Source organism: Nuphar pumila, chromosome 11 (assembly GCF_984573655.1).
Source record: "Nuphar pumila chromosome 11, dmNupPumi1.hap1.1, whole genome shotgun sequence".
Lineage (NCBI taxonomy): Eukaryota > Viridiplantae > Streptophyta > Magnoliopsida > Nymphaeales > Nymphaeaceae > Nuphar > Nuphar pumila.
The window spans coordinates 79,560,375-79,587,284 of NC_143259.1; the positions used below are offsets into that span (position 1 = coordinate 79,560,375).

The 26,910-nt window shown below is 37.0% G+C and overlaps 1 protein-coding gene across 2 annotated transcripts in view; it reads left to right on the forward strand.

Moving 5' to 3' along the window:
- The first annotated feature begins 2,435 nt into the window (after positions 1-2,435).
- Positions 2,436-26,910, forward strand: part of LOC149822443 (phosphoglucan phosphatase DSP4, amyloplastic-like) — a 121,094-nt gene continuing 96,619 nt past the window's right edge. The window contains exons 1-5 of one of the 2 annotated variants that reach the window (XM_089981500.1): positions 2,436-2,660; positions 2,736-2,799; positions 2,911-2,952; positions 5,158-5,208; positions 5,318-5,368. In XM_089981500.1, coding sequence (XP_089837626.1) covers positions 2,632-2,660; positions 2,736-2,799; positions 2,911-2,952; positions 5,158-5,208; positions 5,318-5,368 — 237 coding nt within the window. In that variant the 5' untranslated portion in view covers positions 2,436-2,631. The remainder of the gene's footprint in view (positions 2,661-2,735; positions 2,800-2,910; positions 2,953-5,157; positions 5,209-5,317; positions 5,369-26,910) is intronic. The other variant, XM_089981501.1, reaches the window with a different exon arrangement.

Consider the following 26,910-nt stretch of genomic DNA (forward strand, 5'->3'; position numbering starts at 1 on the left):
GGTACTGTGAGCAGGTCCATCGCCTAAAGGCTTCATCTTCAAAAGATCTTACTGCAAAAAAAAGATACATTATACCATCCCAACTCATTCAGGATTTACCCCTAACCTAATATGTGAGATATCAAAAGCAACATATCTAAAGTTTTGAGGTTGAGTTTTTTTCTCATGTCCAAATTAACACAACTTATATAAGTTTCCAAATGAGCTCATTCTACAACGAAAATTGGTAAAAAACAAGATAAGATCTTACATAAGTCATTATTGCCTTCAATACCAAAACAACAATTCATGAACATAATCAAAGCCATATATGAATATCTATGGATTTCATTAAAAATTATGTAAGACTTTAAAATATCCAACATCTCTCACTTAGCCTAAATAACTTTTTCAAGAAGGCATAATTTCATACACATGTGAGAAAACATATTAACTCCTATATTCAATAAAGTTGTGAGCATTGCTTTTGCAATAAGAGAAAGTAGGGCAACTTGTGTCTCATAGATCTAATTAATGAACAACGGTCTATCATATGTTTTGACATACAATCACAATTTTTCTAAAATATCACATTGCTTATTCATGAACTTATTAAAAAAATATTACATGTTCATATTGTCTATCAAAGAGCATACCCAACTTTAATCTTGCAACAAGGAGGTTACACATGTAACTTTCAAACCTGTGTCATTCCCTTAACTTGATGTTCATATATTGTCCTTATCATGAGTAAAGCCCACATACAAACATCACAAGACAATGATACATATAAATATATCTTCATAGATATTCATGTCAATCATATGGTTTTTAATCCATACAAGCATATTCTTTCATAATTTCAATGATGCGTGAATTTTTACTCACATGATAGATAAAACAATATTACATTGCAAGAACATGTGTGCATCTATCATAAAAGTATATATAATGAAAAAATAGTAAAAAGTTTATCTCAATGACTTTACTACTGTCATTTATATAACCATGCAAAAAAAATTCATATCTCATATACAGAACATGTGATATGATATACATGGGGACAAAACCATCCCAAGTATTTAGAAGGATGATCAAAGAACCGAGTTGGACCAAACCTAAATCTAGACCCAAGCTGAAGACTAAACCCAAGTCAAAAGTTAAAAGTTCAATTGTCATGCCCCTAATGTATCTTACACATAAAAACAACTATGTTCTATATAAACCCATGTTGAGGTCGCTTGTCTCTTCAATATGTGACTAAACTATTTTAAAAGCAATGCAATTTTCTTTTAGTCAAGGACTAACTATTAGTCACAAATTCAGTAAATTTTGAGGCAAACCTTATAACAAAACAAACCTTATAACAAAAATACTATGCCAATTTAAATAAATTGAGATGGTGCACTTAAATCATACTTTAAAATGAAAATCACAAATGACTGGGTTAAAAGCATGTCAGATCAAGTCAGGCGCGATTCCTGAACATCATATCATGAGATCAAAAACCTAAAAATTTAAGGCTGAAGATGGCTATGCTCTTTGGTAGACAAAAGGGACCTAGAGTTTTACACCAATGAACCCAATGAACAAAGTTTTCATCATGTACAACTGTTGGAAATCTATTGTTGGATTTACAGGAAGATCTAACAAAACTATGAATTTTTAAATTTATCTAAGAAAACAACAAATAACTAAAAATGCAAGAAATAATTGAATAGAATAAAAATAGCTGATATCAAATATCCATTGAATTGCTTAACTACAAAGATCTCTCATTCAAACAAACTGTTTATTAAGGCAACAATATAAAATATTAAACGTATCCTAAAAATGCGGATCAGATACTGATCCAAATAGAAAAAAAAACAAAAATATCAAGCGAAAATCCAAAATGCAAATAGATTCTTATAAACCTGTTCTTTTGCTCCACAACCTACTCATTCTTTTGCTCCACAACCTACTCACCTTGATGCTGTTTCTAATTATTGCACACAAACTAAGCTGAGAGAGGGTCAATGAGGCTAGATTAAACCAGCTGGTTGCTCGACTTGGGTCGGGGGTATGGCAAACGTCTCACACCTCTAGGTGGAATGATAGGTCGACATAAAACCTAAAAGGACCAACGGGGCCTCCGCTTGTCTGGTATGATCAGTTGGTGCACGTCCCTTTGTGTTGGGACGTTGCAATTTCAAAACCCAGTGGTATAGTTGTATTAACTGGTAAGGGTCTGCATAACTCCAGCCAGCCTTTCAAAAAGAAAAAAACCTAAAAGAATAATATTTTAAATATTTTATTTGCGAAAGGTAGTATTTGCATAGATTCTGAACATTTCCATAAAATTACTTAAGATATCATATTTTCAAAATATCGCAAGATTTTTTCTCGCAGTCGTTATCTCGAGAGAGGCGTGCAAAAAAAATCAAAATCTGAAGAAGGGGCCAGCCCCACCATATGTCCCCGCAAGGCTTTCCTACAGAGGATCCTTCCTCCCCCTCTTACTCCACGTTTTTGTGAATGTCTTGGTGCTGAGATCAACGAACAAGTGTTAAGTTTGCTTTACGCTTTGAAGACGGTACCCTTGATTCCTTTCATTTGCTTATCATCATCATCACCATCACCATCATCGCCTTCAGCATCAGATCTGCCCAAATGAATTGCCTTCAATCCATTCCCAACAGGTTCTCTCTCTCTCTCTGGGTTGCTTGTTCACTTTTTGTGCCTTTTACTAATTGCTTAGGTTCGGTTGGTAACAGATTCTCTGCGTTGCCTTTGCCAAAAAGCGTGGATGCCCATCACAGAAGGAGCTCCCACTTTAATGTGCTGCCACTTTCCTGCTTTTTTCTTTCTTCCCTTTATCTCTCCTCCTTACCCTTCTTTCTTTCATGCGAAATTGGGACCTTTCGCTCAGGTTTTCTCGTCCTTTTTCAGGGTTTCGTGAGAAGTGGGTTTCTCAGAATTGCAGCCATGAAAGTAAATTGTCACTTTCTCTCACCCATTCTCTTTTTTACGACTTTTTGGCTTGTTTTCCTTGCGTAGTTTCCGATTTCCAATGCACAATTTCATGGGAGCACAAATCTGTTTCCTTTTCCTTTTGAAGCACTAGGCATTACTTCTTTAAAAGGCAAACAAACCTGAATTATTGTTATTTTGTTTCCCTTGCCTTTTTTCCTTTCCTTTTCTTTTTTTCATTTTCCTCTGAGGCAATCAAAGAAAACTTTTGAAGCAGATGGGGACACAGGTAGAGTAAGAGACAGGAAGTCACAGAAAAGTGTAAGCATTAAAAAAAAAGGAAATGTGAGAGACTTTCTCTGAGACTTTTTCTAAAAGTCCACTTTTTGAAAGAAAACATTCCTCCGGAGGGGAGGAATCTCACCACATCTCACCACCACCACAACACTCCACCACACCACCACCCTGCCACCATCACCACCCATCGAGACCACCACCATCCAACAACAGCAACAGACCACCACTGCATCCCCCTTCGCCCAATCGCCCTCCCCATCCTCCGACCTCCCCGATGGATCTCAATGGCGCTACAGCGAGTTCCTCAATGCCGTGAAGGAGGGCAAGGTGGAGCGCGTCTGCTTCAGCAAGGACGGCTCTGCCCTGCAGCTCATGGCCACCGTGCCACCTCGTTGTCCCCAACGACCCCGTCGTCATCGACATCCTCGCCATGAACGGCGTTGACATCTCCGTCTCCCAGGGTGAGGCCGGGAACGACCTCCTCAACTTCTTCGCAACCTCTTCTTCCTTCTCCGGAGAGTCCAGGGCAGCCCCGGCGAGCTTGGTGGCCCGATGAAACTTCACTCAGCAGGGCACATCGCCCTCTCCTCCTCCTCCTCTTCGTGCACACAAACAAGTGAAAACTTTTCATTTTAGAAAAATTATCATATCAAAACTTTTCATTTTAGAAAAATTATCATATCAAAACTTTTCATAGGCTGTACTTTCTCTTCCTATGAGAATTTTTCTCACTTCCAAACGTGGCCTGTCTTCTATTAGTCCAATATTTTTCTTTTCAGAAATTTGTATCCATTTCATTTCTTCTGTAATGTAGCATTGTTAAATAATTGATGCTAGCACTTCTTGTCTTGGAAGTGTTTGCAGCCACTAGCATTGCTTATCTTACATCTTTGTGCACTTTAAGATGTATTAGATTTTGCTGCCTTTGAGGTCTTTTCATGTCTGATGAGATTTAAATATTGAAGTTTTAGTTCTGTTGTTTATTAGATGCACATATGAAATCATGATTTTTTTTAATGTTCACTACCTTTTTTCAGTTGCAGGATGAATTAATCTCCAACGATGCTTGCATTGTGATGAATGACCTGATGTATTAGGGCAGAAAAAAACAAAGCATTTTAGTGCCATTAAATATTTACTGTCCTCGTGACTAGGTTTAAGGCAACGTTTAAGGCAACAGAACAATTGGTTGAAAATGCTTGGCATACCCAATGTCGATTCTTCCAGCTGTTTGGTGCTGTGTCTACATGTATTATACATGGCATGGATTTGTGTACACATACATATGTATGTATTCCAATTTTTTCATTTTTGGTGAAGTACTTACTGTAGCCAAACATTATTCAGGAAAAAAAAACGATCATTGATCTTACTATGAAGTAGATAACCTAATAACGTTCATGTAAATGACCACATTTTTCAAAGAAATAGGTGAAAATTTTGGAATTATTGTTGGTCAATATGGAAGATTAAGATAGTGGCAATACATGATTCAACACAAAAATGGATCATTGATCATAATCTGAAGTAGATAACCCAATAACAGCAATGTAAACCACCACATTTTTCAAAGAAATAGGTGAAAACTCTGGAGTCATTGTTGTTTGAGGTTTTTAATTAACACTCACACCACTATACTATCATGTAAAAGACTTACACTTGTACAGCTTCACAGGGTATGATAGTTTATATTGGTTTAGGTTAAAGCTCATCTATTTTGAAAAATACTTAGGCATATCTTGTCTCACTTGTTTGAAATTTGAAAGCTTAAGAGTTTTGGCACAATAAATGATCATTTTTCACTATACTTCTTTGGTGGACACTTGTGTGAATGTTTCATAAGTGTCCTGCTTCCCATCCCTTTCCCCCCCCTTTTTGCACAACGTAAGATGAAATTCATCAAATGCCTCTCTACTTGCACATGCACAGAAATCTTTCGACTCCAGAAGCTCGTTGTATGCGGATAACACAGACAAACAGGTATATATATATCATTGAAAGTTGATAGTTATTTACACAATAACTCATCCCATTCCTCCTTCTGTTTATCCTAAGATGAAATTTAACAAATGCCTCTCTACTTGCACAGATATCTTCTGACTCAAGAAGCCCTTTGTATGAGGATGACACAGAGAAACATGTATATATATCGTTGAAACTTTCTTAGTTATTTACACACTACCTTATTAATTTCTTGAATTTTGTGGAACACTATGTAATACACTTAGCCATGCATTTTTTTTCCGGCTATGTTACTTATTTTATATTTTTCCTTGTGCAAATAATTGAAAAGAATCTTTATAGACAGAGGAAGCACAATTAATTAGTATATTTTTTGGTGTTCAACTGTTCATTTATTCTTGTTACTATTTCCAGGAGGTTCTGTAGTGCCATATTGGTCTGTTTTATAATGCTTTAGTACTCATCTTAGGCTCTTGGACTATTGCATGGTTGGGTTGCTGCATTCATGTTAATGCTCAACTCTTTTTTCATGAAATGACCAAAGTCCCTGGTATGATAGGAACAAATGTGTGTGTCTATATATATATATATATATTGGCTGCCCTCGAATGTACCATACCTTCTAGTAGAAACCACTTATTTGGCCAATTTGATCCCACAAATGCATTCAGCGTGGTCCATTACTAGGAAATGCACTTTGGATTGGGTAGTCTCATCCTAAAGATATGATTGGAAATTTGAGGTATTGTAGACCATTGAATTTTTAGTCCATAGAAAATCTGTTTATACAACATGATGGGACAATCGAGAACATGTTTTTTACTAAGTAAGCCATACAGATCATATCTTTTGGACTTGGTTTACAAAAAAACCAAGAAAATGTGAACAGGTACTTTCTACTAGAGGGTACGGTATATATATATATATATATATATATATATATATATATATATATATATATATATATATAGAGAGAGAGAGAGAGAGAGAGAGAGAGAGAGAGAGAGAGAGAGAGAGAGAGAGAGAGAGAGAGAGAGAGATGGCCGTATCATCAAATATCTTAAGTGTCCGATGCAAGTTGGACACTTTTTTGTGCACAAAAAATTTTTGCGTTTTAAAGGTTTTTAGCGGCGGTCAGGAACCACCACTAAAGGGTCCGTTTTGCAATTTTTTTGGCGTGCGGTTCTTGGCCACCCGTCTGACGATATGAACCTCTCTCTCTCTCTCTATATATATATATATATAACATGTCCTGCCTTACAATGTGTCAATACCACAACTGCACATCTTCTACCACAGATGCCAAAATTGTTTCTCTCATCGAGATCATAGCTTGAGGCTCATCCAGAATGTAAAGTCCTCTCCTCTCTCTAACATGCCCAAAGACCTCCTCCATCTTCATGTCCTGAAATATACAGTAGTTTGGAAGGAATGTTTTAAAAACAATTAAGATTGTTTTGTTAGAAGGCTAACATAAAGCAAATCTACAAGAAAACTTGAAACATGAAGGGCATGGGATAGCAATAGTAGATGAGTTTCCATTTCCTCTTCCAAGCATTGGAAAATTTTGATTTGTTAGCAAGTCTGATAGGATTATGGATAGCAGAATCTACATAGTCTGAAAACATATCCCTCCTTTCTACCATGTGATCTATGGCCCCTGAATCAATCATTTAAGTTTTAGAAAGAGAATGATACAATACACGAGTGATGAGCAGAAGTTGCAAGAGATGATGAAGACACTGTTTTTTCTCCAATGTTCAACTTTAATTCTTGAATTTCCTTCCTCAAACTATCCAACAACTCTAATACCATCTCAAACATGTTTGATCTACATTTCTGATATTGTGTATCAAGAATATTGGTGAAAAGTCGCGTTTGTGTGTGTAGATTGTGTGAAGTGTAATGAAAGAAGATGAAGTAAAAGAAAAGTAAGAGAGAGAATGTCGAGTGAATAGGGCAAAAATTAAGTCTCCATTCGATATACGTCATGTATACATAAGTGGCTAATTAATATTTTGAGGATAATTATGCCTCTGGAAAAGAATGAGTTACAAGAATACACATAAGGGGTAAAAGTACAAAATACCACTGGTCCCACTACAAGAACCACATTTGCCCCATGAATACTCTTGCCAACAGTTCTCACTATCTTAGCCCACCAGATATTCATAAAAGGCTGTTACAGACTCTTTCCTGCTTCAGGTCTGAACAACCAAATCCGCCACAGTTGGAGTCCTGCCCAGTTGGGATTGCAAAGAGGGAGTCTCTCTTTTCCCAGGACGTTCCAGAGAAACCCGCCCAACCCGAAGTCCTACTTGGCTGGGACTTTGGTGAGATGCCCCTCCTAGATTTCTCTAAGCTTCATTCTTGGTTTGTGTTCTTGTTCTTTGAAGGAACACGTTTCTCCCTCACCTCTCTTCCATGCCTGTAACGCCCCAACATTTCAAACTTGCGAACCTTTCAGAAAACAGGCAAGAGACTAGAAAAATCTCATACTTTTCAGAGTTTGTTTATGAAATCAACGGAAGATAATTCTTTTGTTGGATTTAGAAAGGCAAGCTGACAACTTTGGGCACGTTAGCTAAAAGAACCAAAACTCACAATCCATGCTACTTGCAAAACACTTGGAAAAACCACTTTCATTAAAAGAAGTTTCCAAATAGTACAAACTTCAGATATCTCAAGGAAAATTCGTTACAAAACCCACAAACGTCCAGGATGCGAGCTAAGAGCAGGAAAAAGGAAGTCTTGAAGTCATCTTGCCATCGCGCCATCGCCCGTGGTGTACCTAATCATCACCTGTACTCATAAAATAGGTTAGTTTCGCAAAAAAGTAGTAAGTGCACAAGAGAGACTATAGGAAACTGAATTAAGAACATTTAATTCAGCATGCTAAGCAATTTAAAACAGACATGCAGTTAAACAGGTAAGCAGTGTAACTGTCAAACGCAACATGACGATCCATTTGATCGTAAGCTGTGAACTACCACGCAACTAACAAGTCTTATGATCCATCAACCAGTGTGAACAAACTTTATGTTTCGATATTACTGGCCTACGGGTACACGCAGACAAAACATAGAAACAACTGAGACTAGTTTGGGTATCTGTTATTCTATGTATTTTCAATAACCCGAATAGCTAGTTGAGTCCACTCTTAAGGGGACGACTTTAGCCGACAGAAGATTCCCCAAAGGTAGGTACTTGGCAAGGGATGCATCAAACTTCTGCAGAAGTCCATGGGATCTACCACCTAGGATAATGTCTGGTAGTCCCTTCCCCTAACTCCAATGACTGGGGAGGCCAGATCTTTGCCCGTGGGGTGGTTGTTAACAACCTGTCCATTGGAGTTTTGTACCGTTCCATCCTCTCCCTTGACAGACAACAAGAAGCGAATGTGTGCGTTAGGTGCTGCTTAACTAACGACCCATCCTATGTTGTTGTCTTTCAACCACTCGAGCATCTAGCCTGTGAAGGCGACCAATCATCATTTTCTATGATTATAGCATTGTGCATTTAGCACGGTTCGAGGTCGCACGACCGTCTCATCCGATCATCGCAGTACTAGCGTATAGTGCACAACTACAAGTACTCTAGGATGAAAGGGGTATAACTCCTCAATAGAAGCATCAACAGAAGTGTTTCACAAAGATGTAATGTTTCTCAAACTTTACTTTTGACATTATTTATCTTTTGAAACAACCAACAGCTTGTGCCACATTTGACATGCGATTTTCTAGAATCTCATCCGCTATCATAGTATCTACATGCCTCACATGACTCAATACCAGCCTCGATAGACGGGATACGGGTTTCTAAACAGAACCCCTGCTAAGAAGTTCACTCAAGTCAACTTTACAGGATTGCTCGCTCGAAAAGCCAGGATCCCACTCCTTAGACGAGGATGTATCACTAAGCTCCCCACTCAACTCTTGTCGCAAGAGGGGAGAGCGGTAAATGCCTCTTGCATCCTCCACGAGGATGCCTCTAAAGCGTATGCAATGAGCGAAAACCTGAGCGTCATCTGCAATGACAAGACAGTAACAAAACATTTGCAAAAGCAAGAGCCTGGTCGCAAAGCGCGATGGCAAAGTAAAGACATGATAGAAAGTAAAGGACAAGGATCGCGAAACCGCTTCATTGAGTTAAATGCGTACTCGTATAAATATATATATATATATGCATATATATTTATTTAATTATCCTTTTTAGTTAATTAAACTCAATTCAATTGTCCAAGTCTTCCATGTAATCTTCTCCTACCTTGGGGAGTTGTAAGCTTGCTGGCGCTTGCGAGTATAAACGATTGACGACTCGGGTCACGGAGCATGAGCGAGATCCGTTGTACGAGCTGCAAAAGCGACAGTCTTAGCAAGCTAACACCAAAAACAAAAGATCAGGGGCACTGCCGCTGACTTGACGTAAAGAGGCAGGGGCAGGGGCATCATGCCCTTGTGCACCTGCTATCAGCGCAAGAAGCAAGAGCAGGGGCTGCGAGCCCCTGCTGACCTGCTGTCAGCAAATTACGAGGAGGCAGGGGGTTGCACCCCTGCCCTCAGAAAGCGAGGACAGGCAGGGCTGCGCCCCTGCCTGTCAACAACGAAGGGGTGTTCGCCCCTGCCTGACAAACATGCAAAGAGGCAGGGGCTTGGCCCCTGCTTGATGAATACACAAACAGGTAGCCCCTGCTGTTATTGTCGCAAAATTTTTTCGTCTTCCCTTCCCTGCGGGAGAGAAAGGAAAATGCTTTCGCGAGTCAAACTTGACCGAATTTGGGAAATTGTTTTGAAATACTCGCCTCCGTTTTTGAAATAGCGGGAAAATCCATGGGATGGGGCTCGACCTGTCGGTACGAGGTTCGACCGTTCCTGCCGCCTTTAATAGGGGTAATCGAACCAAGGACCAAAAGTGTGCTTTGACTTAGTTGAATCATCAAAATTGTGTTCTACCCTAAATGCACAGAGAATTCAGGCATGTGCAATGAGATTTTATAAAATGCGAGTCGGAAAACATGATGCATGCTTGAAAAACATTTGGGAGTTGGAAAAGTCTTTCTCAGTCAAAAGATGGAAATCAATCTCTCAGGAAACTCAGATGAAAGGATTTGGAAATCACCAGAAAGTTTATGATGATATGAGAAAATCCTGAGAAAATGGAGAGAATTCTTGAGAAAAGATGAACATTTGAAAAGGAAAATGTTTGTCAGGAAAACTCTGATTTTGAAAATCTTCTTTGGAAAATGATTGAAATTTTATTGGAAAACTCTTTTGAGAAGGAACATCAAAACTCGGGAAACTAAAATCCTGAGAATATTGACCTTGAAATATTTAAAAATTGATTTTGATTCTTGAGAAAGATGAGAAATTCTTTTTAAAAAATGAATCTCAAGAAAATAACATTTTCCAGGGAAAATCATGGGAAACTTGATTTGAAAAATCTAACTTTGAAATTTTTTAGAGTTTCTTGAGGAATCGATTTCCAGGGAATGAAATTTTCTTGAGAAAATCATGAGAAAAGTAGATGATACCCTGATGCAGATGATTTGAATGGATGAATGCACTTTGAAAATAACATCTGGAAAGATTTTCTGAGAAATTTGTTGGAAAAATGTGTATTAAGTCAAAGTAAATCCTTCACATATTCTGACTGTGGCCATAAACATGTTCAGAGTTTAATTGATTTAATTCACAATATTTTGCAAAATTGGAAATATGATGTGCAATTTTGAAGATAGCCTAAGAGTGTAGGCTCTGTGTGACTAGTAGAAAGATGCTGAATCTAGGTCTCGTCCATATTCCGACTAGGGCCGTAAATATGGACTCCACCAAGTTCATCAACTCTCTAAGAGTTGGTGCACGTGCCATTCGTGTTCATCCACAGTGATTTTGAAATAAAATGTATGAACCACATAATCAGGATATTGTAGGAATTCAAACTATATGAAATACATCTTAATCTAAGCAGAAAAATAAATATTATTCCAAAGTTTACATTTGATTGTTACATTGCTGACATAAAGATAAAAAACAAAACTGTATAGAACCAAGGAATCGGCATCTTTCAGATATTCCCTGCAAAGAAGAATTAGTACGAGAAATACGGCATACCGAAGAGAGATTTGAAAATTTCACATCAATGACAATGCCTAAGTAATTACACTTGGATTACACTGGAATATACAATGCAATGGTTAAAACATGACTGAAATGCCTATGATAATATCTGAATACCCTGCTTAAACTTAAATGAGAAATATATACATATATCTCTAAATGCTTAAATTTATGCTAAATGAAATGGGATAATGGAGATGTCAGGAAGGTGAGTGAAAATTTGGGGTGTTTACAGATACCCTCTTTGCTACTAAGCCAGCTTGTGGCCGAGCTTAATGGCAAATAAAAACACACCAAATTTGGGCTATATATAAAATGTCCCAGTTGGAAGGATCTGACTGGGTATAGAGATATTAGCCCGATAAAGATTGGTAGATATGAAATGTAGAATGAAGAGAAAAGATTCGCTCTGCGGCAGTGAAGTTCAGGTTTTTGCCCTGAACCTGGATGGGATAGAAAATGCTCCGCATGGGGAGAGGCTCAGGTTTGACTCTTAACCTACTTGGGGAATGAAATATCTCATTGAAATGAGACTCAGGTTTGTACCCTTAACCTGATCGGTTGGAAAATGGAATACCTCATCAAATGAGGCTTAGGTTTGTACCCTTATCTTGATTGGGCGAAAAATGGAATACCTCTTTGAATGAGGCTCAGGTTTGTACCCTTATTCTTATCGGGGAATGAAATATCTCATTGAAATGAGACTCAGGTTTGTACCCTTAACCTGATCGGGCGGAAAATGAAATACCTCATCAAAGGAGGCTCAGGTTTGTACCCTTATCCTGATCGGGCAGAAAATGGAATACCTCATCAAAGGAGGCTCAGGTTTGTACCCTTATCCTGATTGGGCGGAAAATGAAATACCTCTTCAAAGGAGGCTCAGGTTTGTACCCTTATCCTGATTGGGCGGAAAATGGAATACCTCATCAAATGAGGCTCAGGTTTATACCCTTATCCTGATCGGGCGGTAAATGGAATACCTTTTCAAAGGAGGCTCAGGTTTGTACCCTTATCCTGATTGGGCGGATGGAATACCTCATCAAAATGAGGTTCAGGTTTATACCCTTATCCTGATCGGGCGGAAAATGGAATACCTCATCAAAGGAGGCTCAGGTTTGTACCCTTATCCTGATTGGGCGGAAAATGGAATACCTCATCAAAGGAGGCTCAGGTTTATACCCTTATCCTGATCGGGCGGAAAATGAAATACCTCTTCAAAGGAGGCTCAGGTTTGTACCCTTATCCTGATTGAGTGAATGGAATACCTCATCAAAATGAGGCTCAGGTTTATACTCTTATCCTGATCGGACGGAAAACGGAATATCTCATCAAAGGAGACTCAGGTTTGTACCCTTATCCTGATTGGGCGGAAAATAGAATACCTCTTCAAAGGAGGCTCAGGTTTGTACCCTTATTCTGATAGGGCGGAAAATGGAATACCTCATCAAAGGAGGCTCAGGTTTGTACCCTTATCCTGATTGGGCGGAAAATAGATGAAATCTTCGAAAGAAGAGACCATGATGGAACCTTTCATCGCAAAATTTTTCCGTCTTCCCTTCTCCGTGGGAGAGAGAGAGAGGAAAATGCTTTCGCGAGTCAAACTTGACCGGATTTTGGAAATTGTTTTGAAATACTCGCCTCCGTTTTTGAAATAGCGGGAAAATCCATGAGATGGGGCTCGACTTGTCGGTACGAGGTTCGACCGTTCCTGCTGCCTTTAACAGGGGTAATCGAACCAAGGACCAAAAGTGTGCTTTGACTTAGTTGAATCATCAAAATTGTGTTCTACCCTAAATGCACAAAGAATTCAGGTATGTGCTAAAATGCAAGTCGGAAAACATGATATATGCTTGGAAAACATTTGGGAGTTGGAAAAGTCTTTCTCAGTCAAAAGATGAAAATCAATCTCTCAGGAAACTCAGATGAAAGGATTTGGAAATCACCAGAAAGTTTATGATGATATGAGAAAATCCTGAGAAAATGGAGAGAATTCTTGAGAAAAGATGAACATTTGAAAAGGAAAATGTTTGTCAGGAAAACTCTGATTTTGAAAATCTTCTTTAGAAAATGATTGAAATTTTATTGGAAAACTCTTTTGAGAAGGAACATCAAAACTCGGGAAACTGAAATCCTGAGAATATTGACCTTGAAATATTTAAAAATTGATTTTGATTCTTGAGAAAGATGAGAAATTCCTTTTAAAAAATGAATCTCAAGAAAATAACATTTTCCAGGGAAAATCATGGGAAACTTGATTTGAAAAATCTAACTTTGAAAATTTTTAGAGTTTCTTGAGGAATCGTTTTCTAGGGAATGAAATTTTCTTGAGAAAATCATGAGAAAAGTAGATGATACCCCGATGCAGATGATTTGAATGGATGAATGCACTTTGAAAATAACATCTGGAAAGATTTTCTGAGAAATTTGTCGGAAAAATGTGTATTAAGTCAAAGTAAATCCTTCACATATTCTGACTGTGGCCATGAACATGTTTAGAGTTTAATTGATTTAATTCACAATATTTTGCAAAATTGGAAATATGATGTGCAATTTTGAAGATAGCCTAAGAGTGTAGGCTCTGTGTGACTAGTAGAAAGATGCTAAATCTAGGTCTCGTCCATATTCCGACTAGGGCTGTAAATATGGACTCCACCAAGTTCATCAACTCTCTAAGAGTTGGTGCACGTGCCATTCGTGTTCATCCACAGTGATTTTGAAATAAAATGTATGAACCACATAATCAGGATATTGTAGGAATTCAAACTATATGAAATACATCTTAATCTAAGCAGAAAAATAAATATTATTCCAAAGTTTACATTTGATTGTTACATTGCTGACATAAATATAAAAAAAATGTATAGAACCAAGGAATCATCATCTTCCAAATATTCCCTGCAAAGAAGAATTAGTACAAGAAATACGGCATACCAAAGAGAGATTTGAAAATTTCACATCAATGACAATGCCTAAGTAATTACACTTGGATTACACTGGAATATACAATGCAATGGTTAAAACATGACTGAAATGCCTATGATAATATCTAAATACCCTGCTTAAACTTAAATGAGAAATATATACATATATCTCTAAATGCTTAAATTGATGCTAAATGAAATGGGATAATGGAGATGTATTCACAGGAGAAAATATCTACATAAATGCTCATATATGAAAATAAGTGTAGATGAAGAGGTCCATATATATATAGGTATATATATATATAGATATTTACATACATAGATATATATGCTTGTAAGGGGAGAATATACATAATACTTGAATTCTCATATGTAATCAGGGAAATGCAAGTTGAAATGACATGCTGATGAACATTCACTATGGACATGCCACGGATGACCTATATATAAAGATAGCTGATAGTATGAGACAAAATGTTGGTGTAAAGGCATAACCAAGGTGATACAACAGTGGACTATGTATATGATGATAGACAAACACTGAAATTGGGAACAAAGTGTAGAAAATGACAGATAATAAATGCAGATGGGACAATGTGTTAATGTAAAGAAAAGGTGAAAAGAAGACCTAAGTGTGAATGCAGAGTTGAGGGAAATGTAATTTTGCAGAATCAAACGTGCTATAGTGAGTGTGCACAATGACATAAAATGCTGAAAGTAAAATGAGTATGGGATACGGTTGGTGATATGAAAAAATAAAGGCATTAGTTGCTATGGAAGGCACAAGGAAATCAACGCAGATGTGCAGTAAATGAAAGGCTATAGACATACACAAATGCTATAAAGTTGCAGGGAATTGACCATGACAGGTACAACAATGAGAGACTACTTTGGGGATAGCAAGTGGGTAGAGGTGCGACCAATGATTGTGCAAAACTGATTTGTCCTAACCTACAGAAATTTTATGCTGAAGATACATAGCTATGACAGTATATAATTCAGCAAATACACATATTAATAGGAATGGCTGTAGCAAAGAGTTAATATAAAACAGTAGTGTGATCTTGCAAAAAGAAAAGAAAAGAAAACAAAGAATTTCATATCAATCACAATTTTTTTTTGTTCTATCCAGACAATGGCTGACGTCTTCAGCCCTATGATTTTATCCAATGTAAACATGCTGACGTATGGGAGATATACAACAACGAGACCATTGACTGCTGTAGACACTTAAACGACTGATGGACATCACTCAAATGTGCAGTTGTCCACTACTTATTTCCTGCAAAACTGATTGCTTTCCTTTATTATGAGCTACACATACAGATAACATACAAAACTCCATTGAACCCAGCTAAATAGTTGATTTTCAACAATTTAGTGCTCATGACATAAAAAAAAAACTATCTGATAAAATCAGGAATAGTGAATGGAAACGGATTTTCCTGTTTAGTAGCTAACGTTTCATCATTGAGATGAAGGTTTCATAACAACCAATATTGACATAAATCTGGATGCACAAAGGGGAGTAGTGACAAATAAAGGCACAGTAGCCCTACAAACAGATAAAAGGTTAGTAATGTAGACAGGACAATGAATAAAAGAATTTTTTTTTTTGAGATGGATGAGTCCATATAACCGATTCTGTTTTAAATGATACCCTTTAAGATAACCATGAACATATCTATACAATGAACAACACCATAGAATCTTCATATTTACAGATCTTGGGTAACATAGTAGAAAACAAGCTAAATAACAGGAAGTATGTGCAAAGGGGCAGGCATAAGACGCTAATGTAAGTGAATTTAGATAACAGGTAATAAAGCAAGTATATAAAAAAAAAATGACAACAAGCTAAGTTACTGTAATGTTACAACTCAGATTTTCATAACCAATCAAGGTTATTAGCTATAGAGGTTGACAAATGCCCTTCAAAACATATTGCTAATCAAAACTCTTCAGATGCATATAGAATGAAGATCGACCAGATATCAACCTCTTGAAACCTATTAGTTACTCAAACGAAAACCCTAGACCATCGTGTATAGAGTAATCATCATTGAGGACCAAATCACAGGAAACATGTAGAGGAATTGCCTCTCATGCTGAAAACGAACCTTACATTATCCTTCATCTTATATCAACTCCAGTTAATCAGATTTGCAACAGAGTTTTATTTAATAAAACATAACGAAATGAGGATAAAACACAGCCATACGTTACCTTGTAGATCCCCTGTACCACTCGATCTACAACCAACGATAAAGAGGTCGATCCTCTTCTATTGGGCGGAAGGAAATGGGGAAAAACGCTGGCTGGATCTCCTGCACCAAATGAACTATCACACAGCCCACTAAGCGTTGAAGGGCTGGAGGCTTTTCACATTGGATGGAGGAGAAGGAATCCTCCAGGGGCAAGACTCCACCGCCCAGCAGAGGGTGAAATTCCACTAGAGGGGGGGTGAATAGTGAAATATGATAAAGATCGATAAAATAAAATAATCAGGCAATAAGGCACAACACATAAAACACATAATTTATACTGGTTCGGTCAGTACCCAGACCTACATCCAGTCCCCAAGCAAACCACTTGAGCTTTCCACTATAACATCCGAGTCACCGGATAAATAGTACAACACCCTCTTCCTCAGAGGTCTTCTTCTCTCAACAGAGAAGGACAACACCCTCTTTCACAGAGGTCTTCTTCTCTCAACAGAGAAGGGCAACACCCTCTTTCACAGAGGTCTTCTTCTCTCAACAGAGAAGGGCAACACCCTCTTTCACAGAGGTCTACTTCTTTCAACAAAGAAGGAATACAGTGAATAACAGAAAGTTACAATACTTCCTATAGAACCTTCAGAATGATATGAATGCACGAATGAAGGATTCTCAGAATGTTCTGTTTGTCACTCAGAGGAGGCTCTTTGTCAAAGAGCTGGACTTGACTTTTTCTCTTTTCTTTCTTTTCTTTTTCTCTTTTTTTTCCAAGGCTCTCTTTTTCAAATATCGAATAGGGATTTTTCTCGTTGTAAGCTCACACGTCTATTCCATTCCCACTTGTCGAATAGTTTATTTGAGTGTGTTTATATAGATTTAAAAAAGTAGTCGTTACATTTTGAAATCGTAGCCTTTTTGAAATGTGAAATGTTAAATCATTTCAAAAACATCTTTTAGAGAAATTCGAGAATGCCTTTTTCCATAAAAGTAAAATGTATGGTACACTAGTCGTTGTAATATTTTAGGTAATACACATTTTATGTAAAAAGTCTATTTCTTACAATAGTACATTGAACGTTGGATTGTAGTTTTGTCTTTATTCTATACTTTAAATGAGTGTAAGTACAATGAGTGCTTTGAGATATTTATTTGTACATAGTCATGTCAAGTGTTTTCTTTATGTTGTGTTTTTCAAAGTCTTCAGAGAGAATGAGGACTAAAAGAAAGTCGACATTCTTTGAGAAGGATATTAACAAGGATTTGTTACAAGAGGTATTTAATGCTTTGTATAAAGAGAATGATGACTTCAAGTAAGTGGACATTCTATGGTTTTGTAAAAAGGTAACTAGAGTCCTTTCAAAAACATATTATATTTGTATTTCTTTGTGTAGCCGATTTTATATTTTTGTCTTCTTCTTATATTAAAAACATTTCTTTAAAGAAGGTAACTAGAGTCTTTTCAAAAATATATTATATTGGTTTTTCTTTGTGTAGCCGATTTTATGTTTTTGTCTTTTTCTTATATTAAAAACATTTCTTTAAAGAAGGTAACTAGAGTCTTTTCAAAAATATATTATATTGGTTTTTCTTTGTGTAGCCGATTTTATGTTTTTGTCTTTTTCCTACATTTCTTTTTCATGTTGTCTTGTATATAGTGTAAGGTACAATTATTACATGACAAAATATCTTTTTCATAAAGGGTTGTAAGAAGGTACAATTATTAGTTTTCAAAAAAAGAGCTTTTTGAAACTATCGTATACTTTTATGATATAGTATATATGCATGAGTATGTAATATGCAATATGCATGTTCCTGAAGGTTCTGTTACATATGACTCTAAAGAAGAAAAAAAAAATCTACATCTTGAGGTAGCCGATATCTTCAGTTGAACTTTAGAAATGCATGGCTCATCAAGCTTTTTCTTCAAGGAGTATGATTGCACTAAAGTTGTACTTGAACAGGAAGTCTCCATCCTTTTTGGGTGAGATATCCTTGCATCAAATACTCGTTAGATGTATGGCAAAACATATTCAGTCATAATATAACATTTTTCAAGAGGACATATTATCATATTATATAAAATCAAATACGACAGTGTATCATATTATGTGACATCAAAACAAAGTTTCTCAACAGAGGGTACCTCACAGCAGAGAGGAGCTTCGGTGGAGGTGTTGATCTTCTTCTACTAGTAGAGCTCTTCAATCTGGACGGCAGAGACAAAATCCCGAGGGGCCAGGCTCCACAGCAGAGGAGCTCCTGCAATAAGAATAGAAAATTTCAGAAATCAATCGGTCTTCCTTTCTTTCCATCTAACCCCTTTTTAAAGATTTTGAGCCCCTTTTCCAAAAATCGCAGCTTTCCTTATGCGGGTCCGTTATTGTTTTTTTTTTTTGAAAATTTTGAAATTGAAAATTTATTTGGTTTTGAAAATCCGTCCTTTTCCAAAAGGACGAACCTTATCACTTTCAAAAAATTTTGGTGCGTTTACCTAAAGTTTAGGTAAATTTTTTTTTTTAGGAAAGCTGGGCTGTGGCGCCATCTAAGGCTGCTCATAATAATAAAATAAAAAAATGAATAGTGAAATGAAATAAATGGGAGGTTTTAGGGAAATGCCACCTCAGCCAGCTTATTTTTTAAAAAAATCCTTTTGAAAATAAAGTTTTATTTTGTTTGGCAAATTTCTTATTTTCAAGTGGGACGCCACATGTGTGTGGGCCCACTAACTATTTTATAAGATAAATAGTATAAAAAAAGGAATTTTACAAATTAGTACCATCTCCAGGTGGACCCCGCTTGAAAATAAGAAACATACCTGAGAATCTGAGTGTGATGCTAGTTCCAGGCGTGTCCCACACCATTTATTTAAAAAAAAAAATAAAAAAAACAAAAGAAATAACTTCTTTTTGGGATTTTCATAATACGAAATAAATTTTGGTCTGTTTTCAAAAAATGGTTTTTCAGGGCAAAAATATGTATAAAGAAAATGCAGAACTTTGGTAAAGAGATTTAAAGTCTTTTTGCAAAAAGTTTTGAGATAAAATCTTTAAAATTGTGTCCTTTTCTTTCCAACTGACGAAATTTTAAAAAATCAATATCAAAACTATCCAGATTGTTTTCTTGAGAAAACTTTTGTAATTCGGAGTCCTGGGGGTAAAATGGGAAGAATTGGTAATTTTGAAGACCTAGGGTTTTGAAATCAATTTTGAAAAGTTTAAAACTCAAATCTGGATTGACAATTTTGAAATCGAGAGTTCTGGACCTCGAAGTGACATGCTGTGCAATGAACTGATATGAAATGCTCATGCAATGCTATGCAAAGACATGTTTCAAGAAATACTACTCTGAATCAGAAATGGGAAATTCTAGTTTTTTGTCAAGAGTAAAATTTTGAAAGTTTGCAGTTTTGAAGGTATTTCTGAGCCTAAATATAGAAATTTTGAGACTTAGGAATGAAATTTTGGACTTTCTACAAGGTCTAAACTTAGAAAATGACCATTTTGCCCTTCAGTGATATTCGAAGAACCGAAATGTGATGATTGATGGAGATATCAGGAAGGTGAGTGAAAATCTGGGGTGTTTACACCTGCCTGATGAATACACAAACAAGTAGGGGGCAAAGCCTCTGCCTGACGCTAGAGAAGAGGGAGGCAGGGGTCCTTGCCCCTGCCTGTCGAAAAACAGCGGAGGCTGCCTAAAGAGATAAAAGGGCGCAAGGAGGGGGCTCGACCCCTCCCCTGACTAATAGAGGAAGCAAGGAGTAGGGAAGAGGCTGGGCCCCTCTGTAAGAAGATGCAACCCACAATTCAAATCCTCAAATGATTCTCACAAAAGATCTTCCACAAGAACCATAAAGGTTCATAAGCAAAGCTCACTCACAAGAATCAATAAGATTCATAAAAACACCACCAAAGAAAGAATGCAAATATAATTTCATTCAAGTGGGATATAACCCACACAAAAAGATACAATTACAATGGGGGTGAGACCCCACATTTATAGAAGTAATAAAGAAGAGAGAGAGGGAGTCGTTGGGCTCCCAACAACAACAACTCTATTTAGAGCTGTTGGGAGTCCAACGACTCTCTTAGTGCTTTATGCTTTTTGACTAAGTCAAGAAAGGCATAAAGCCTATTATATGTCCAAAAAGTAAGAAATGATGCTTTATGCTTTTTGACTTAGTCAAAAAGGCATAAAGCCTATTACATGTCCAAAACTGAAAAAAAGAAAAGCTAACTAAACTAAAAAAGAAAAGCTAACTAAACTAAAAAGATAAACTAAGCTAAACAAAGAAGATTACATATGATAGTGGTATATTACATATGAGATTAGCTATGAGATTACAATTTTAACATGTGTGAACGAGTAAATGTATTTTAACACCCCTCCTCAAACTTTACGGGGAAATTTATCCCAAAAGTTTGGAAATACAAAAAGAATCGTGGGAAGAAATCAAATTCTTCAAAAGTCTTTAAGGGAAATCTCCATCTTTATGACATCTCAGCAAATTCTTTCAAATATAAGTCTTCAAAAATATCTTTATTGGTGATCATCCCCAAGTACCTTCATTGGTTGAATCCATGATGTATCTAAGGCACCACATCTTAATGATTCTGTATAGAAAGAACAAACCAAAAGATGACTCCAAGTACACAAGATAAATATTCTAGCCCAAGAATTGCAAAAAAATTTAACCGCAATATATTGTAAAGCAAGAATATCATGGTTTAAATAGTAATAACTTTTTGAATCATTAAATATTAAGAAAGACAAGAGGCACATCCCTCAAGGATGAGATTAAATCACAATCAGCTTATTTTTAGAACATGATCCATTAAGACAAGATAATTACTTATGCATAAAAAAATATTTTTAGAAGAAATAGTGGTCTTCTAGGAGCCATACTAATCTCTCGAACGAGTGTCTATTAGAGATATTTCAAACAAATCCTATAAAAGGATATACAAAATGGAAGATCACAATAGACAAATGAATCTTTAGTTATCCCCAAAAAAAAGTTTAAGCATTTAAAAAATGTGCACTATGTGAAAATGTCTTTAAGATAATCAAACTTAAACACAATTTGATAAATTCTCTATATTCTTAACGAAAGATAGGTGCACTTAGGCACAAGAAATTGCTTACAAAGGATCACACATTATATAGTTAAAGCATGTTCAATACCCATAAATCAATAATGAAGAGATAATTAATTTTATCAATAAAAGATGAGTTAATAATGACTCACACATCTTAAAATGAAATATTTGGAAAATACAAAAGCCCACTTAGAAAGCCGAAGAACCACAAGCACTTAATGTGCAAAATACCCAAATTCCCTATAGGATAAATTCCAAAATGTAAAAGTGATGTCCAAATATGCATATCAATGATATGAACTTTTATCGATAAATATTTTTCTATGCAAGGAAGAAACAAGTAGTAAGGATTAAAATTTAGAAAGAAATCCCATATGATAAAATGACATGATACATGCAAATCAAGACTAGGTTAAGAATTCCCATAAATATGGAATTTTGCAAATCTCAATAATAATTCAACCTATTACAAGCAATCATCTCATTAGACCTCCAAAACCCACAAATCAAGTGTATAAGCGACTAGAATAAGAATATAAATATAACGCCACTAAAGGGCCAAAAACACACACGAAGGTGTGGATAAACACCTCTTGTTTACATATAATGATACTTGAAATGAGTGTATCAGCGACTACGACAAGAGTACAAAAGCCAACCATGGGCTAAAAATCACACATGAAAGTGTGAATAGACATCTCTTGTCTACATATAATGACACTAAAAATCAAATATGTTCAGTGACTAAAACAAGAGTACAAAGCCACCAATGGGCAAAAAGCACACACGAAGGTGTGACTAAACATTTCTTGTCTACATATAATGATACTTAAAACAAGTGTATCAGCTACTAGAGCAAGTGCAAACAACCAACAATGGGCTAAACACACACAAAGGTGTGTACAAACAATTATTGTCTACATATGATGACACTTAGATGAGGGGCATAAAAGGAGAGACAATTGAGACAAGAAGGCTTATAAAAAATATCAAATTTTCAATATATCTAGAAACACTATGGTTTTAAAAGTTAGACATCCATCACAGGTATATATAATTAAGAGCATCCATAATAAAATTAATGGCCAAAGAACAAACGAGTGATACCACACACTCAGAATCAGAGATCACATAACATGTCTTTTAGAGTCAAACTACAAGTTGACAATCTAAAAAGACAACACGAGGTGCACATAACTCACCCCAACAAATATTTCTGTAATAATAATAAGGCCAAGAAAATTGATGCATTATATAAAGTTTATGATGGACAATACAAATGCCATAAGAAGTCACTAAGTACTTACGAAAATCATTTTTCAAATAGGTGATTTTATAAAGAGAGCCGATTTGAAAAAGTCAAATCAAAGATCCAATAATGGTAGATAATCAATTTTAGATAAAGTGCACTCATATGCACAACAAAATGCCTTATGACAACAATTTTGCATAAACACGGATCATGCTTAACATAATCAATTCTTCAAAATGAAGTTAAAAAAGTATATTATGAGACAAACACAACAAGAAATATTAAGCAAATAATGCATATGAAGTTTTTAGAAGGACCTCTTATAACACAATTATTACTAATCATGAATACTCGAAAGATAATCCAACAATTTATATAGAGGCTATGAAATTATGCCAATTATTTATTCATAGTGCAATCTATTTTGTGTGATTATGACACATTTTTAGAGAAAATTGAGTTAACACTATAAAATATATTCAAGATATCCAAAATCAAGCTAGAGATGAACAAAAATCTAGGATCATTCTAAAAAAATATCAATCTAAGAATTAGTTTTGTATTATGAAAAAACATCTTAAAGTTATCAATTGTAATGAAATATAAAAAATACTCATTACAAAAGATACCACAAGAGAGTTTAACCGAAGAATATGAATAGATAAAAGAAACCATATGAGAGACCAAATGCATACATTCTCATAGAGAGATCAAAAGCACTCATGCAAAAATTGAAGCCACATGTCTCGTACAAAAGACATGCTTCCAATCAAGTTTAAGTATATATGCAAGTTTAAGCATGTAATGAGTCAAGGAGTTTAAGCATGAACACGCATGTCTATCAAAGATGAAATACAAATTGTAATTGACGATTTTATATATATATGTGAAATGCAAGTTCAAACAAGAATATATTTTGTGAAATAAGACATCATTATCAATTTATTTTAAGATAAGAATATGATTGACAAACCATCTAGAATTAATAGTTCATGATTATATATATATTAGAGTTATTTTCGAAAAAGCTTCTAGATTCAAACATGATACATATATTTTGTTTTCTTAAAACAAGTTCATCAATGATTAAAATACTAAAAATTTCAAAAAACATACATTTTGTTTTTTATTTTAATCATACAATATATATATATATATATATATATATATATATATACAATGATAAAAAACAAGAAGTGTTTTTCTCATGCATAATGCATGGACTAAATACTTGAAAAATGTAAAAATACATGCCAAGTAACTCTAAGGAGAAGAGAGAGAATACAATACAACGATGTTGCTCAAGTCCTTTCCAACCAAATCCTCTTCTAGCTGATAGAGACGTGATAAAACACCATTTTGGCAAGTGATGAAACACACCTAGCCAAGTAAGGAAACACTCCTTGCAAGAACAAGGTGATAACACACCTTTGCAAATGAAGCATGGAAATCGAGTCAGAAGCTTTTTAAAATCTAAAAAATTCCGTTGCTCTGATACCATGTAAGAAGATGCAACCCACAATTCGAATCCTCAAATGATTCTCACAAAAGATCTTCCACAAGAACCATAAAGGTTCATAAGCAAAACTCACTCACAAGAATCAATAAGATTCATAAAAACACCACCCAAGAAAGAATGCAAATATAATTTTATTCAAGTGGGATATAACCCACACAAAAAGACACAATTAAAATGAGGTGAGACCCCACATTTATACAAGTAATAAAGAAGAGGGAGAGGGAGTCGTTGGGCTCCCAACGGCTCTATTTAGAGCTGTTGGGAGTCCAACGACTCTCTTAGTGCTTTATTCTTTTTGACTAAGTCAAAAAAGGCATAAAGCCTATTATATGTCCAAAAAGTAAGAAATGATGCTTTATGCTTTTTGACTTAGTCAAAAAGGCATAAAGCCTATTACATGTCCAAAACTGAAAAAAAGAAAAGCTAACTAAACTAAAAAGATAAACTAAACTAAACAAAGAAGATTACTTATGATAGTGGTATATTACATATGAGATTAGCTATGAGATTACAATTTTAACATGTGTGAGCGAGTACATGTATTTTAACACCCTCCCCTGCTAAAGATGGTACAGGGACCCCCTCCCGTGGCCGCAGGGAGCACAGGGAGGGGGCTCGACCCCTCCCTGAAATCAGAGGGAGTAAGGAGGGAGCTCGACCCCTCCTGCGTACAACAAAGGCAGGGAGGGTCGAGCCCTCCCTTGCGAAGATCGAAGGCAGGGAGGGCTCGAGCCCCTCCCTGCGATAAACAGCGGTAGGGAGGGTTGGACCCTCCCCTGCGCACCTAAATAGGGGAACAGGGAGGGGCTTGACCCTCTCTATGAAAAGGAGACAGGGAGGGGTCTCGACCCTCCCTGGTGAAGACAAAAGGGCAGGCAGGGGCCCCAAAACCCCTTGCCGGAACCCTCCTCACAGATTGCAAGGGTTTTACCCCTGCCGACCTGTCGACCTGTCGACAAACTGGTAGGGCTAAAGCTCCTATTGCACGACCCTTCCTTGCCGTAAACGACCGACAGGAAGGGGCTTTTGCCCCTGTTTGTCGACGGAAGGGAGAAGAAAAGAAAAGAGGAAGAGGAGGTGGCAGAAGGAAAAGAAAAGGGGAAGAAGAAGTGGCGCGTACCTGGAGGGGGGTCGCCTGTGCCGATCCTGACCGAAGAGGGACAGGAGAGGTGAGGGTGGTCACCTGAGGGCTGCCAAACGGGAGGTCGCTGGTGGTGGTGGGTCGTCGGCGAGTAGAAACGAAAGGGACAGAGTCGGGGCCTAAAGGGTGAGAGAGAGACGAGAGAGCAGAGGGGAAGGGGTTTCATAACCCCTCTCCTGCCTCGCTGTCTTTAAAAGGCACGAGAGGCGGTAGCCTCAGGTTGGGTCCGGATCTGACCCGAATCCAAGTTTTTTTTTTGACTTTTTACATCCTACCCTCCTTAAAATAATTTCGTCCATGAAATTTCTATTGCATTCATTGGTAAAAAATAACTCAGGGTATTTTTCCCTGATATCTGACTCAGGCTCTCATGTACATTCATTTATTTCACGGTGTTGCCAACGCACTTTTACAAGAGAAATCATTTTTGATCTGAGCACTTGGTCTCGACGATCAACAATTGCCACAGGTCTTTCCTCGAACGTCAAGTCTTTTTGGATGTCCACATCATCGTAGTGAATGATGTGCGATGGGTCGTGAACGTATCTTCTCAACATGGATACGTGGAAGACGTTGTGGATCTGAGCGTACTGAGAAGGCAACGCAACACGGTAAGGCACCTCACCTCACCGATCCAGGATCTCAAATGGTTCGACGAATCGGGAACTCAACTTTCCCTTCTTCCCAAACCAGAAAACGCTCTTTATAGGAGATACCTTAACAAAAACCATATCTCTCGATGAGAACATGAGCTCTCTACATCGACGATCGGCGTAACACTTCTGTCGACTTTGCGCAGAACACAAACGTTCCCTGATCATCTACACTTGCTGAGTATAGTGTTGTAGCACTATTGGTGAATCCTGCGTCCGTTCACCAACCTCGTCCCAGTAAACAGGTGATCGACAAGGCTTCCCGTACAAGGCTTCGTACGGGGCCATTCCGACACTCGCATGATAACTGTTATTATATGCGTAACTCTGCCAACCCAGTATGAGAGTTCAATTTTCCCTTCCAGTCCATCATGCAAGCTCGTAGCATGTCCTCCAAAGTCTGAATCGTGCGTTTAGATTGTTCGTCTGTCTGAGGGTGGAAGGCAGTGCTGAATTTCAGTTTTGTGCCAAAGGCCAACTACAGCTGCCCCCAAAACCTGGAGGTAAACCTCGGGTCACGATAGGAGATGATTGACACAGAAACACCGTGCAATTTCACAATCTCCCGGACATAGAGGTCTGTCAAGCTGTCCAGTGACTGACTGAGGCGGATAGGGAGGAAATACGGCGATTTAGTGAGTTGATTCACGATCACCCAAATCGCATCGTGTTTCCTCCACGTCCTCGACAAACCGACGATGAAGTCCATTCTGATGTCCTCCTACTTCCGTTGTGGAATCTCCATCTGCTGCATCACTCCGCCTAGTCGTTGGTGCTCGATCTTAACCTGTTGGCAA